Here is a 15839-nt window from a genome sequence, read left to right on the forward strand (position 1 = left end):
GGTCCCACTGGGGCAATCAGCTTCCACACCTGTGTCCTCAGGTGCCGTCCTGCGCCCTCCCCTCCCGCCGGAGATAAACAGGAAACAAAACACCCCCAAACCCCACCATCTCCCGGCCCTGGTGATCACAGCTACCAGTTATGGAGAGTCTCTCTGGCCTCAAAACAAACCTTCACAGTGGGGCTCATCACCCCCTTCACCAGATGAGAAAGCTGGGGCTCAGGGATAGATGGCACCAGGTCCCAGGGGGAGGGGGCAGCACCCCCTGGGAAGGAGCCCTGGGTCAGCTGCCTTTTACACAAACACAGGGAGTCTTAGTGAAAGGTGTGATCCTTCACGGACTTATAAACATAGAATCCGGTTTTGGAGGCAATGGGTGAGATTGTTGGCTGAAGAGAACCTATGAAAAAGAGAGGGAGGGAGAGACGGAGAAATAAAGAGAGATTAAGTACAGAACAAACAGGCCGGCTGAGGCTGGGGCCGGGTGTCACCGGGAAGTGGAGGGAAGGGCAAGACCAGGTGATCTGCTCAAGTTCCGGAAAGAGAGAAATAGGAGATGATGAACAAAGAGAGGGAGGGGACTGAGTAAGAGAGGGGTCAAGGAAAGATAAGGACAGAGGCATAACAAAGAGAAGCCACAGAGGGAGAAGCCTCCAGGATGAAAAAAGAGGTGGGGCCCCAGGGGCGTTGGGCCCACACCTCCTCTAGTGGAGCCCTGGCAGGGGAGGCAGAGAGAGGATCCAGCAAGTTCCATCACAGCACAGGGGCCCCATCCAGGGCAGGGCCAGGAAAGCCTCCTGGAGGAGGTGACAGCAGCCAGCTGTGAAGTCAGAGTTGAGCTTGCACGTGGCTAAGGGTGCTCCTGGCGGTCAGAGAAGTACTTACCCTGGCTGGCGGCAGCTCTGTGCCAGCGCTTTGCACACATTAACCTCTAATCCTCATGGCAACACTACGAGGCAGGTCCGATCTAATCCCTGCGTTACTTACGAAGAAACCGAGGCACGAAGAGGTTAAGTAACGTGCTCCAGGACTCACAGCAAGGCTGGGATCTGAACTGGGCACACAGTAGGTGCCCCCCAGCACTTGATGCGCGGGCAGGAGGCTTGCCCCTCCCCGGGTGTCTGTGGTGCGGGCAGCCTCTCCCCTGCGTGACACGGCCCCCTTTCCAGAGCTTACTGCCCCTGCCCAGTATGCCGCTCACTTGCTGGGTGAGCAGGGAACCCCCTGCCTTGCCGGGGCCTGCGCTTCCATGTGCTAGGACAGGGTCGCTGCATCATGTGAGCTCTGTAATCATCACCACCACGGTCCAGCCCCACTGCCATCCCGGCTGGACGTCTCTTACACAGCCTGGCTCGGCCTCAGGGTTGGGGCCTCTGCTCTGGGAACGGGCATCCACATGCCCTCGGTCGAGGAGGAGGTCCTCGCTCCCCGGCCCGTCCTCCTTCTCCGCTCCTGGTCATGCTCCAGCCACAAGAACATGCCACATCCTCACACGAGGCTCTCCTCGACCTGGTGGCTACAGCCGCCATGTGTGTTCCTCAGTCTTTAGAAACTCCCAGAGCAGCCATCAGAAAAGGAGGGAACAAGAGTGTGTCATATGCCCCATGCACAGAAGGAAGATGCTCCTGGATAGACGGTGTGCCTGTGGAACAGGAGAGGAGGGCAGACCAGGAGGCTTTGAATGTCCCTCATAACCCACAACATCTGGGGTGATGCCCACCTGTAGCAGCCTGCAGAGCCCCCAGACCTCGCACCATCTGGTGCCGGCCGGCCTCAGCTTTCCGGGCTCTGCCAGCACACACCACCCTCTGCGGTCGCATCGACGGTCATTTCCGGTCCACCTTCGAAGGCCTGGCCCAGTGGCCGCCCCCCCCCCCCCCCCGCCGTGGAGGCCCCGGGGAGTTGCCCACCAAACCTCGAACGTGTCCCACTGATCCCGCTGTGTCACCCGCAGGTAACTATGTGTGCACAGGAGGCTTGCGCAGGCTTCCGTACGCGAGGCGCTCACAGCAGCGCCTGGCACGCGGTGGGCACGCTACGTGGCACTGGCCACCTTTGGCGCCGTTATTAGCATGCTTGTGTCTGCCTCTCCCACTACCAGCGTCTTCCCTTTGTGAAGTGCCTCCCCTGAGCCAGCAGACACTGTGATGCTGTACACGTGTCATCTCATTATCCCCATTTCTAAGGTGAAGAGACAGCCTGAAGGGGATTAGGATACAGAGGTGCCTGGAGGGCACAGGAGCTTGCGTGCTGCCTCCTGCTGAGACCTGGAAAACCTGTGCGTGGAGGCCTGCCAGGGTGGGAGGTGAGGCCTCCCGTGGCCTCGAGCCATTACCTTAGCCCCTTCCCTCCCTTTCTCTTCTAATGCAAAGAAAATCTCTGCGCGCTACGCAAAGCGTCCATGATGGTCGCTTCCTAGCGGCTGCCCCATCCTTTCGGCTTGAGCAGCCAGGAGGCTAGGAGGCTTGGCCTCAGGAGAGGAGGCTATGTGCCACTTGGGGTGCCTGGAACTGGGGGCCCAGGCTGGCCGCAGGCAGCCCCGCCATCAGAGGGAAGGCCAAGTGGGAGTTATGAAAACTGTCTCGAAAGGCGCCCAAAGGCATTTGCTTTCACACTTTTAAAACCAAAGATGCACACTCCCCCTTGGAGCCTGAGCGGGGGTTTTATTGCTTGGAAGGAGTCCCAGGGAAACGGAGTTGGGGGGGGGGGTGCGGAAAGCCCCTCCAAATGCCCCCACCTTCCGAGCCCACTCTGCTCACAAAGCTCAGTCCCCCAGTCCAGATCCCCCCACGCCCCCAGGCCCGTGAAGGGGAAGAGTGTCTCATGGCAAAGTGGCCTCGAAGCCAAAGCAAACACTCTGAGAGTGTTCCCAGGCTCCGCAGACGGCTGGCACCAAGGGGCCGAGTCTGCTCTGAGCCGACAGGGCCCCTCATGTGGGGAAGGGCCCCGCTGCTTGGGAGGAAGGCTGAAGCCCTGTTCTAGCTTGCCCTATGTCCCTGTGTGCCACGTGGCGTGGGGCAAGTCCTGTCCTCAAGGCCTCAGTTTCCCCACGTGTACAATGAAGGAGCAGGTACAGACCCACGGACGTTAAAATGTTTTCTAGTAGCAGAAGCTAGAAGTGAGATCTTAGGCAGAAGTTCAGGGTATAAAGCACAGAAAAGGAGGGCCGGTGCCTGCGATGTTGTCAGCTGTCTGCCCACTGAGGCCCCTCCAGAGGGCTACCTGGAGTAGGAGGCCAATCCGTGTACTTAGAAGGTCTTGAAGAGCCATCTGGGGCTGGGTTCTGGGAGTCTCAGAGGCTGTGGCTTTCTTTCCAATACTAGGGACTGCTGGCTGTGCCCTAGGTGACCTCCTCAGAGGCTTCCAGGGAGACAGTGTGGAGATGGGCCTTGGGTGAGGGGGACCCACCTGATACGCTATCCTGCTGCCTGAGGGTGCAGCTCTCCCTGTGGTCCACCCGGAGGAGACCCCACGGCAACTCCGGTCTGGCCTCAGCCTCTCCGGGCCAAGCAGGTCGGAGACCTGAAGCGACAGGTCTGCCTGCTGCCTGATATCCCAATGTCCGAAGCACATGCCAGCCTCCACGCCTTTGCCCTCATGGCCCCCTCTGCTGGGAATGCTCTTGTCCTCCCCACAGCCCTGGCGGACCAATCCCTTCGCAGGTGCAGGAAAAGTGACTGGGGCTCCAGGGCTAATTCAGCCACAGCGTGTTAGGGAGCCGTCCCTGCCTGGCCACGACCTGAGACTTTTTCTGTTTTTGTCCCCACCAGCTCTCAACACGGGGCTGGGTAACCAGCACGTGGCCAGTGTGCTCCTGTCAAGCGGGGGAGTGGGCAGCACCCACTTATGTTTGAAACCTAAGACGTGCGAAGGGCCCACGAGCAGCTCCTGTCGGGGAGGGAGGAGAGAGGGAGAGTGGCATCTTAGACCAGACTGAGAGTCCCACCAGCAACTCTGGGGACAACTGTCACCAAGTGTCACCAGGGGTCTGGGGCCAGCTTACCATTCTATAAGCATCATCTTGTTTACTCTCTAATCCTCAAAGCAAGCACAAGGAAGGGCCGGGGTCTGAAGCCTGTTCTGCCTGAATTTGTCTGTGCTTTTATGCACGGAGCAGTCCTGCTTCCCATTTCTCATGGGGGAAGAGAATCCCCCATGGGTGGGATTCCACCTCGAATCCCATAGCATTCCGGCCCCACACAGAGACACCAGCACCCTGGAGCCCCCTGGGAGAAGGCCTGGCTTTGCTAAGAGAAAGTGTAGCTGGGGAGCCTCAGGCAGGATGCTCCCTGGGCAGACCAGAGAGGGGTCTTCCTCTTCCAGGGGGCCCTGGCCATCTGCTCAAAGTTCGGGGAAAGTGAGGCCCAGAAAGACAACGACACGCTCTGTGTGTGTGTGTGTGTGTGTGTGTGTGTGTGTGTGTCTTGTACCCCCTGCCCCTGCATGGTGCACCCACAGGACTCTGGGTCAGTACTGATTCCCACTGCGCCTCGCTTCTGGCCATGCCCAACACTTCCCTGCACCCACCTCCTCATGACTGTCCTTCCATCCAGCACTCTGTCCCCTTGTTTATCCAGCCCTCTAACCCCATCATACGCGCACATACCCCAGCCGTGGGCTGGGGGAGCAGCGGGGCTGCCATGACCATCATGGACCCAGTCAAGGCCCTCACTGCACAAAAAGAGAGACCGAGGGGACACCTGGGTGGCTCCACTGGTTAAGCACCTGACTCTTGATTTCAGCTCAGGTCGTGATCTCACGGTTTGTGGGATAGAGTCCCGTGTAGGTTCCACGCTGACAGTGCAGAGCCTGCTTGGGATTCTCTCTCTCTCTCTCTCTCTCTCTCTCTCTCTCTCTTCCCCTCCCCACCCCACCCCCAAATAAATAAATAAATAAATAAATAAATATTTAAAAGAGATAGAGAGACTGAGGACTGTCACAAGTCTCATTTCTCATTGGGGCAGTATGTAGGCACACAGCCAGCATGGGAATGAACCCTGAACTGCTGTCCCCCCTCTTGGCCCTTAGATGTGGGGTTCTTGAGAGTTCTGTGCCCCTGCTGTACAGCCATCTGCAGACATGCACTTGGCCCCTTCCACAGGGTCCTCATTAATCACCCTGCCAGGGCTGCTGCTTCTCTAAACTTCCTCCCGTGTGTTTACGTCTTGGGTAATGAGGGGTGAGTGGGGGGGAGCTCATTCCAGGTGGTGGTCTGGCCAGCCTCTACCCCCAGTTCTCTCCCTCCTTGTCTCACTCAGGCATGTGGTCAACAAACCCTCACGAGGCCCCCGGTGGCCACAGAAGTCCAGCCCAGATCTGGTGCCTCCCGGCCTCCGGGCCTTGGGACACAAGTGAGGATTTGCAGCCTGTGTGACTGTGCTAAGACTGGGGCACCTGCAGGAACTGTGGGTTGTGGGAGAGAAGAGAAGGGACACTTCAGCCAGTGAGGATGGGGATGTTTGCCAGGCAAGGGTGGGGTATTTGTGTGGCCATGGGCGAATGTGACCCTTAGCATTAGACAGACCTGGGTTGTGGGTTCCGACTCCACAGCTCACTTGCTGTGTGGGTTTTGGGCGTTACCTGACCTCATTGGGCCTCAGTTTCCTTTTTTGTCAAACAAAGCTTACTTCCAGGACTACTGACAAGACTGGGGACATGAGGGTTGTAGGAGCCTCGTGCCTCCCCCACCCAGAGAGAAAAGCAACGGCATAGGTGGGAGATGGGCTGGGCACGGCCGACTGAGGGGCAGCACACAGCTCAGTGAGGACAGGGCCTGCAGGAGAGGCAGCTGCAGGCCGGAGGGAGCCGATGCTCTGTGTCCAGGCTGGGCGGCAGAAAGCTCACTGGGCAGTGGCAGGCAGCACTGGAGAATCCCAGGCTGCTGGGGCAGTGCCCTTGGGCAGGGGCCCTGCTGCCGGGTCACGGGTGTAGCATGAGTTGGGAGAGGTGATGGATGGCACCAGCCAGATTTGGGGGCAAGAAAATGAGAGAATTCAGAACGGAATCACAGCTCCAAGGAGAATGGTTTTGTTAGAATGGCCACGAAGGGGCTTTAGGTCCCCCCCTCGGAGAGCTGTCCTCTGTTCCCTCTCAGAGAGCTGGAAACTTGGAAAGCCTAGGAGGATGGGGTGAGTCCCCTGGGAGTGACAGAAGCTCAGGGCCTGCTTGCCTAAGAAGCATTGAGGAGCTCAAGCAGGGTGCCCTTCCGGGGAAACTTCCTTCTCCATCCCAACAAGATGGAAGAGAGTTATCCAGCCACAATTTACCTGTTAGGTGGGAGAAAGGGCTCCCTCTTGCCAAAGAAAAGCTATTTTCTTATACTGAAACTGGGCTCTGTGTTTCAGAGCTACATGTTGTGAAAAGGAAACTGTTTGGAGTCGTTTGCCGAAATTTAGCTTTCAGAAGTGGTTAGCGCTGGGGGGTCAGTTGCTGGAGCTGGCAGCCAGCCTCCTGTCCCCTCCTGGGCTGGGTCCGCCACTGGCTGGGTCTCTCAGTCACCCCTGCAGGTTGTCGAGGGCCCGGAGTAACCCTCTGATTGGAGCTTTTTATGTGCTGCCAGCTCCAGCACTGGCCCTGCTCCTTCCTGGCAGCCTGTGAGTGCTCCTCAGCACGGAAGAAGTGGCCCTCTGACGTAACCCCACGCCCCTGATCCTGGTTTGGAGGGGGCGCCCACGCTGGGCACACGAGCCAAACGTCACGGCTAATCTAGCCATAGCAGTGCCTCTGCCTTCGGTGGGACAGGCTGGCCAGGGCTCTGTGGAAGTACATTTCCCAGTAACCCAAGTCAGACACTTTGAAACCAATGGCCCAAAGGAGCAGTGGCCTCCACTCTTACTTGCTGGAAGTCTTTTCAGAACAGTGCACATCCAAAACTTTAAGACAGTGGACTGGACATGTCAACCTTTTGTCGATGACTCAGAGACCTGCCTGCAGGAGGACCGTGAAGTAGACAGTGCAGGAGGCAGCCCCCGATTGCTTATGTGACCTTGGACAAGCCCCCCGTCCCCAACCTGGCCTTGGTTCACCATCTGTAAACGCAGAACTGGGTCTACGTTTCCCAAAGCTGCTGCAAAGACTCTGCGGCACACATTCAACCAAGTGCAGACTCAACGCTCAGCTTGCCAGCCCATGCCCTGCAGGTGCAAGTTTATGAGGTCTGCAGTGGGGCCTGGGCATTTGTTTGTTTATAAGTATCCCAGATGATTCTGGGCATTCTGGGGAAATCCTGGAGGATGATCTTTAGGGTTCAGGTGAGACTTGGAGTCTGCAAGGGCCCACTGCTGGGGTACGATGTCCAGGGCTGGGCTACCACAGGGGGTAGGACTCTGACCTTCACTGATGACCACTCCCTGGGACAGCCGGGGTGTTCTGGTGACACTGCTCATTACATATGGAGATTCCTACCCCAAAGCAGAATCTAGGGAGACTGCTCTATACTGAGTCTTTGGTGGAAATTGGGAGACAGTATCCTGGTTCCGTCAGGAGCTTTGGAAACAGACAGGCTGAGAAGGTGGCACAGGGGTGGCAGAAGAACACAGGCAGGGGACAGATACCTATCTGCACAGCAGGATGATTTCTGCACCTGCCCATATTTGACATCATTTATCACAGATTCCCCTTCCCCTCCTGAGAGACAGCCCACGGCAGTAAGGCTGTCCGTCGTCACCTGCCATCTCTTTCTGGCAGAGTGAGGCCCTCTGCAGCCTCCCTGCCAGGGTGTCGGCCACTAAGACCTTCCAGGCGCAGGGAGCTTATGACGTTTCGATGTATCTTCTCCCAGTTTCACCTTCTGGCCCATGGGACAAATGGAGCTAAGGGGAAAGCAGGCTTTTGTCTACCGCACCTGAAGGAAGTTTCTATCTCCTTGCCTTTAAAATGCAGACAAGTGTGCTTGCTCTCATTTTGAGAATACAAATGAAAAATCATATGTGAGCATACTCTGTAGACCCTGACGGATGAACAGGAAGAGACTTTGTGAATCGGGGGGTGAGTCAAGTTATCCCAGAAGTTTCCACCCAAGCACCCACATGGCTCACTTCCTCCGAGCAGGGCCCGGGATGAGAGGGTGCCCCGGGCTGACCCGGAGAGATGCGCGGCTCCTGACAGGCCTGCCCCTCCCCCCGCTCACCTGTCCTCGATGCGGACCCAGAGGTCATTGAACTGTCGCGGCCGCTGGTGTTTGTTCTGCCTCTTGTGCCACTTCTTCTGCCGCCCAAATTCCTCCAGCTGGCTGAGGCTGTCGGGGAGCAGGAGGTGTGGGGACAGGGCTGGGTCCTCCTCCTCAGGTGGGACGGTGGGGGTCGCCGAGGGTACTGCGGGGAGGGCGGCGGCTGGGGTCACCGGGGCCGGGCTTGCCGAGGTCCCCTCGGGTGGAGGTGCGGGGCTCCGGGCGGCAGGGCTGGAAAGGGGCAACAGCATGTGAGGTGCACGTGTGGGATTGTGTCAGTCACGTACGACAGGGAGTGCAGCCCGGTGAGAAGGTTGTCACAGCAGGGGAAAGGCTGGGTGCCCCTGGTGGGCCCGGCGAGAGGAACCCAGGGAAACCACTGTCTCATGTCCAGAGATGGAGTTTTGACCCATTCTTTCTTTGATCGGCTCAATAAATGTCTCCTGGGCACCTGCCCTGCACCAGGGACCTTTCTAGAAATTGGGCAGAAGCGGTCACCAAATCACGTCCCTGTTCTCTTCGAGCTCACACTGAAGTGAGAGCTGGAGAATAAGGATGTCAGATTGTGGGAGCCGCTGGGGAGGGCAGGAGAGGGAGCTTGAAGGTGGAGGCTGCTAGGCTGGCGGGGGGGTGCTTCTGGTCAGTGCAGGGTGACACCTGAGTCCAGGCTAGTAGGAGGTGAGGGAGTGAGCTGTGGGCAGGCCCTGGGGGCCTATCTCGTCTTCTTCGGGGTCTTTCATTCCACAGGCTCTGGCTGAGGGGCTTGGGGCAAGTGACCTGACTTCACTGTGCCTCATCTCCGTCTCTGCAGAATGGGGGCGCTACAGCCTGCGCTTCCGAGGGGCAGCATGAGGGTCTCCTAAGTTACCACAGGCAAAGCCTTGCGAACAGTGCCTGGCAAATAGTAAGCTGTGGAACTGTTTTTAGTAGTTAACAGTATTAACTAAAAATTATAAAATATTAATGCGGTGGTTTGTATCATTCACACAACCAGCCATCTGTGCATTCAACAGCTATTCCCTGAGCATCTTTCTGGGGAGGCAGAACAGTGTTAAGCAGGTCAGAGCTCCAGCTAGAGGTGGACAGACGTGGGTTCACATGCCGGCTCTATGGCTTACAGGCCGTGTGACCAAGGGCAGGTGACATAGTCGTCTCAAGCGGCAGGCAGCTGTGAGATGGGAGTAGTCACAACACTCGCTTCGTAAGATCGTCATGAGGACAAATGAGATGAGGTCCTAACACAGTGCCTGGCACACAACAAGCCGTTCTTTGATATTGGCCTATAAGCACATGGACTTGGCTGTAGCCAAGCACTAAAGCACTGATTAGGGGTGTGTGTGTGTGTGTGTGTGTGTGTAATTCACTTTCCATGCAGTGCTATACACACAGGTCTCTTAACCTGGGAACAGCCTCTGCTCCTCTCCCTTTTATTCTTTCCTCTCTGGGGCCCAGATGGACTCCCTCGGGAGGACCTCAGACCCTGGCAGAGGGCTGGGCGTGGTATAGGGAGTAGAAGGGCGAGGCGGCACCCGAGGCGGCGAGAAGCCTGTTCTCTTCTACCCCCCCACACACAATGGGGTGAGGGGCTTCTCTCTCCATGAGAGGGGAAGGCCATCAGCTCAGCCTGTCCATCCCCAGCCCCCACAGCAAGCCCAGATTCCCAAGGCCCAGGAGATGCTGCAGCTGCTGGGGAGATAATTCAAAACAGGCGGACAAAAAGATGGGTCCAGGAAGCACCTGTGGCCGATGATGGCTTTTATTGTTGGGGCCTCCCCAGCATCCCAGCTCCTCGCCCCACCCGCAGGATTTCGGCGTGCGCTGGAGCCTGGGGCTGAGAGCCCTCGGAGCAGGGCCGGGCGGGGAGGCGGGAGAGGCGGGGGACCTTCCTCTGATGCCTGGGCTCTGAGATGAATAGGAGTCGAGGCAGCAGCGCCTGCCCGTTTGCCCGCCCTGCCTGGCCTGGAAAGACACAATGAGCTTCAAGGTGAAGTCCTTGGGCCTGTGAAGGGGAGCATGAGGAGTGCCTTGTCCCCAAGGCTGCCTTGGATGCCTCACTCCTCCAACACACCCCTGCCCTGACCCAGGGCAGACCGGATTTGTGCCGCACTCAAATGTTCATCAGTCTCGTCCGGTTGACTCAGATGATCAAAAGAGGAAGGAGTCCAACGTGAGGGAGTTTTTAAGTTCCTCTAGAAGGGCCATGGAGACGGGAGAGCAGAGTGCTGGCCCAGAGCTAGGAGGCCGGAGGCTCAAAGCTCTGGGGGGCCCCAAGCCTCGTCTGTGCAGAGCAAGGAGGAAAGCCTTAGGTGTTCCGAGCACACCCACCCCCTCTGGCGCCCAGGGAGGGGACAGGGAGTAGTTAGGAGCTGAGGAAGACTCTAGAGCCCAGCTGCAGTGACAGAAGCCGTGTGTCCTGCAAGTGACGTCACCTCTCTGGGCCTCAAGTTCCTCAATTTTAAGATGGGGGTACTCCACGTTCTACCTCATAGAGATCTTGTGAGGATTTAATGAGCTAAAAGGGCTTAGAGCCCGGTGTATAAAGATTCACTGTGACCATTCAAGCTTCTTTCTGACTCGAGTTCTTGTAACGCCAGAGACTGGGGCTGAAACCGCTCTGTGGTCGCCCTTGGGGGGCCAGCGAAGAAGGTTCCTGCGTAACAGTTGGAGGGCAGGCTGCAGAGAAACACCCTCCTACCCCGGAGCTGCCCAGAGTGTGCTGACACCTTGTCATGCCTGCCCTGGCACCGTGGACCACAAGTGGACCCAGCTGACCCCTGAGCACCTAGTCCCAGCCTAGGGTGGGGACAGGAACCCTTCCGAGGAAAAGGATGGCCACTAATGGCTATTTGAGTGGAGTAGGTGTACCTTGGTGGGAAAGTCAGGGGTGGGAGGGCCCCCCAAGAGGTGTGGTCAGAAAAAGGTGACCGGGTGTGGGCAGGGCTGGGCATCCCCAGGTCTCTAGGAGTCCCACAGAGTCCTTCCACCCCACCCACTCACCTGGCCCTAAATGCTGAGCAGCTCAGAACCTACCCCTCCTCCTGTTCCCACTGCCCCACCCCTCAACCTCACCTCCCCCAGGTTGCCGAGATTGCACACCAGCTTCCTTCTCGGTCCCCCCACCTCCAGCCCGGCCCCTCCACTCTTGGCTGCCTGGTGAAGGCCGGTCCCTGCAAGGCTTCTTCACAGCTTGCCCCGCAGGCCCGAGCAGAAAGGCTGGGTGCAGGCTGGCCACGCAGCACGGGGTCGGGCACGGTTCATGGATGGTGGCAGCAGGCCAGCCGGGTGCGTGCCCCCAATGCCTCAGCTGCTTACCTGTGGATGGTCTGCCCTGCAGGCGTGTGCTCCACCTCCAGCCCCGCCTGCCGGAGGACGTCAATGACTGTGTTGTTTCCCAGAAAATGACCTGGAACACAAGGGACAGAGTGGGCTCAGCCACCTGCCGAGTCGGCAGCAACCAGGACAGCCTCAGGCCAGTGGCCTACACCAAGGGCAGTGCAGTGTAGCTGGAAGTTGTGCTGGAGCCACCCTGCCTGGGTCCAAATCCTGGCTCTGCTGCCTACCAGTGGTACCTCCCCAGGCCCAGTTTCTGTGCCCCATTCCCAGCTGTAAAGTGGGAATGATGGTGATAGCGGCCTTCAGGGTTGTTGCGAGGCCCACGGGAAGAGTGGCTGGCACAGTAGCAAAGGTTCACAAGTGTTTCACGTTGCATCGTGCCATTAAGCTGACCCCAGCCCCAGGCTGTAACAACATCCACAGCACAGTCTTTGTGCAGAGGACCCACGCTCTGGCTGCGGTCACCGCAAGTTTTATACCAGCAAAATAAAGTGAATTAAGCCTGTGTCAGCCTACAGTGGTCGTGTAAGGCCCAGCTCTGAGAAAACCTCCTCCAGGAAGCCCTCAAGCCTTCAACAGGTCTGTGGCTCATCTTTGTGAGTTCCACCAGCAACTTGAGGTGCCCTTCGTTAGCACGGGGGTGGGTTCTGCATATTCATGACTGTCTCCTCACCAGGCTCCACTGTTCTCTCAGCGTCGGCTGGACCCGGGCTTTCGTGGATTCATTTGTTCACCTCTGATCCAACATTTAAAGACCACATATTTCAACCCAGGCCCTGGGGTGGCCCCAGAAGACTCACAAGGTGTAAGATGCTGGGGAGGGAGAGAGCAGCAAATGGTTGCAATGGTTACAGGGTCCAACGGACAGTGGCAGTGGCACAGAAGAGGTCCAAACAGAGAGCGGAACACCACAGAGGTGGCCCTGCTGTGTGTGTGTGTGTGTGTGTGTTGGGGGGTGGGGGAGACGGGGGTCTTCATCTCACGCAACCCACAAATCATTCACTCAACTAAAGTTTATGGTGCATTTGCTCTGTGACCAGCCTTGTGCCGATCGCTCAGAATGCAGAGACCCACAGCCCCAGATGAGCCCAGAAATGGCTCTACTGCAGCAGGATGTGGGCGTGAGGTCTAGGAACACAGTGAAGGCTCTCCTAGACTCTGGTTAGGAAGAGTCCTCGGGAGGCCGAGTGAGTGGAGGCGGTAACTGCTGGGAGTCGGCATGCTGGCAAGCCCCTCCTCCTCCCCGGGCCTCAGTCTCCCCACCTGTTCAATCCGGGCAGAGTGGCAGTGGCCCCTTACGGCCTCCTAGCCCGTGTGCCTGCCATGCAGCCCCACTCACGTGGGCAGCACATTCTCCTCCACTCCCCATTTGCCCCAGAACCTGGGGAGAGATCCCTGTACCATTACTCTAATCGCCTGTGACAGGTGGTGACAGGTGGGGAGCCAGAAGGTCAGCATGTTGACAGCCCCAGGGAGGTCTGAGGAGAACAGACAGTGGACAAGCTGCGCGGGAACGGAGAGGCTCCGGCATGGAGGAAGCGAGGCTGGGACCGCAGAGCGGGTGGACAGAAGGCAGAGCCTGCAGCGCTCTGCCGGATGGCCCTGCACACCTCTGGGCCGCCTTCATGTCCCTCACTGGCCCGCCATGGTGCCTGGAATCCACCTTGGGATCACTGCAAAAGACTACCGGTCTGGGAGTGACAGACCTGGGTTCCAGTCCAGGACCCATCATGCTCACTCTGAGACCTCGGGCAAATCCATTACGCTCAAATGCTCCCAATGTCTCTGTGTACACGGGAGGGATCCGCCGGCACCCCTGCTCTCAGACTCTATGGAGAAGGCTTTTGTTTGACTTCGGAGACCCCTCCCTTCTTCCCTCTCTCCCTCCTGTTCTTTACCTGCTCAGTTCATTAATCTGACAAACACTGAGCGAGTGCACATCTAGTGCTAGCCAGTGGTGAACAGACGGGGACCTGTTCCAGCCACTCCGTCTCGAGAATCAAGGTCTTTTGATCTGGGTTAAGTACTAGGCAGAGGGAAGCACAACCTCAAGTCAGGGAAGACTTCCTGGAGGAGGTACTGCTAGCGGAAGGGTGGGATAAGAATTAGCCAGGCGAGGGGCACCTGGGTGGCTCAATCGGTTGACTTTGGCTCAGGTCATGATCTCACGGTCCGTGAGTTCGAGCCCCGCGTCGGGCTCTGTGCTGACAGCTCGGAGCCTGGAGCCCGTTTCAGATTCTGTCACTCCCTCTGTCTCTGCCCTGCCCCACTCACACTCTGTCTTTCTCTCTCTCTCAAAAATAAGTAACCATAAAAAAAAGATAATTAGCCAGGTGAGGATGAGAATCGGGCACAGGCTGGGGGGCTGTTACAGCCAGGGGGAACAGCATGTGTGAGGCTAGGGGATAAGTGAGGCTCATTTGGGAAGCTGGCTATAGAAGTCACACAGACAACACAGGCATGAATAGCCCCTCCCAGGGTTCCAGCCTTGACCCAGTCCTGTCGAGGACAGAGACCCAAGCTCCTGTCATGTTTGTGAATCTCCTGAGCAAGTGGGCTTCCCTGCCCCCAGCTTCAGTCTTCCTGTGTGTCAAATCGGCATTCATCCGTTTGGTGGGGCTGTAAGGTCCTAATGAGGCAGGAGGAGCGAATGCCCTTTGGAAAAGCCCAGCGTGCACTCCAGAGTGACGAGCTAAGCCAGTCCCCGGTGGGGCCACAGAGTCATCCTCACCCGTGACTGCCCCCAGAGTGTGACGCAGCTGGAAGGGGGTCTGGGCACGATGGCCTTTGGCACACGGGTGGCAGGAACTCCCTGCCAGCGGTTCTTGGAACTCGCTGCTGGCAGCAGAGGCGATTCCTTCCCCACTTCCACGGAGACCCTTTAAAGGCCAGGGCCTCCAGGCCCAGCAGCAGTCCGCTGGAGGATTTCAGGAGCCACCAGGGGAAGCATGACGGCGGCACGGGAGCAGCACTGAGTATTTACTGAGGCCGTGTAGCCACTCTGAAAGGAACGTTCCTGGAGTGGGCGGAGGGGGTGCTTGAAGGCCCGAGCCTTACAGAACTGTGGCTGGATCCCCAGCACGGCCTGACAGCGTTTCAGTGTCCAGTCAGCGCCCTGTCCGTCCCCTCAACCTCAGCGGTGCTAGCCCTTACTGTGAGCAGAAGACTTCAGACACTTTGAGAAGTTGGAAGCAATCAGCCATGAGGTTTTTCAAATTCCATCTTTCCTTCTCCAAGTCACGCCCACCTTCACTTCCGTCCCTGCAGGGCAAGGAGACGGTGTCCGTCCCCCTCCTGGACGTGGCTCCCTGCACAGCGCCAGGACGCACCCTCCCCAAGCAGCCTGCGCCCCAGGACTGCGGGCACAAGCCATTGGTTCCCAAGCCCGGGTCCCACCATGGTCCCCACCCCACCCTCTCTGGGCCTAGTTTCACAGGACCCCACGATGACACTGCACTATCCTGCTTCTCTCCATAGCCCTACCACTGCCCTGTGCCCACCTTCTCGGTGGGTTCCTCTTTCTCCTGCCCAGTAAGTGTGGGGGCCCCATCGCCTTCTTCTCACGCACAATCTGTGGACAAATCACGCACCCATATGGTTGCAATTACCATACAACACAGACCACTCTGGAACTACTGCCCTAGCCCAGGCCCGTCTGACGGGCAGCCTGCACGTCTCCACCTGACATCTGCCAGAGCCTACAAAATCCAACTCACCCTCCCCTCCTGGGATGCGTCTCAGCTGAGCTCTGTTATCCAAGTTGGATGGGCTGTGTCCCGACTCTTCGTCTCCCTCCTCATCCAATCACTGGAGTGCCCCTGATCTTTCCTCCTAACCATGCTTGACCAGCCCAGGTCACCAGCAGCTTCTGCCCGGAACCACTGCAGACACAGTCTTCCTTGTTACCTCACTGCAGCTGGAATGATCTTCCCATACCCCAGAGCCGCCCCTGTCAGAATGTGTTCCCAGCAAGCCACTTGGGAGACTGTGAGTTTTTTGAGGGCAGGAGCCATGCCTGATTCATCCTCGACCCCAGCGCTAAGCCCAAGTCTGGCACACAGTGGCGGCTTGGCGAATGTTTGCTGAATGAATGAATGACAAAACCTGTTACTCCACATCCTTGCCCTGATCTCATTCTATCCCCAGAAGACTTGAGCTCACAGATCCCCTCCCCTTGTCGCCACCGCCCGGCCTCTTGGTGATGCTCCTGCAGATTCCGCCAATCCCAGGAGCTTGGGCCTTGCACCAGCCTGAGTCAGGGCCCAGTGCCTGCTGTCCCCAGACGCTGGCAGACGGGGCTCAGGCTTGCCTCCAAGGTCACAAATCCTGAAAAAGTCAC

At 57.9% G+C, this 15839-nt stretch overlaps 1 protein-coding gene across 2 annotated transcripts in view; it reads right to left on the reverse strand.

The window, feature by feature from the left end:
- The window catches only part of TRABD2B (TraB domain containing 2B), a 212064-nt gene that overhangs the window by 984 nt on the left and 195241 nt on the right, over positions 1-15839 (reverse strand). Inside the window, exons 5-6 of one of the 2 annotated variants that reach the window (XM_042951125.1) lie at positions 11480-11570; positions 8129-8398 (exon numbers count right to left, since the gene is read on the reverse strand). In XM_042951125.1, the coding sequence (XP_042807059.1) occupies positions 8129-8398; positions 11480-11570 (361 nt within the window). Of the gene's footprint in view, positions 1-1201; positions 1855-8128; positions 8399-11479; positions 11571-15839 lie in introns of those variants that run through there. The other variant, XR_006205854.1, reaches the window with a different exon arrangement.

This window comes from Panthera leo, chromosome C1 (assembly GCF_018350215.1).
Source record: "Panthera leo isolate Ple1 chromosome C1, P.leo_Ple1_pat1.1, whole genome shotgun sequence".
Lineage (NCBI taxonomy): Eukaryota > Metazoa > Chordata > Mammalia > Carnivora > Felidae > Panthera > Panthera leo.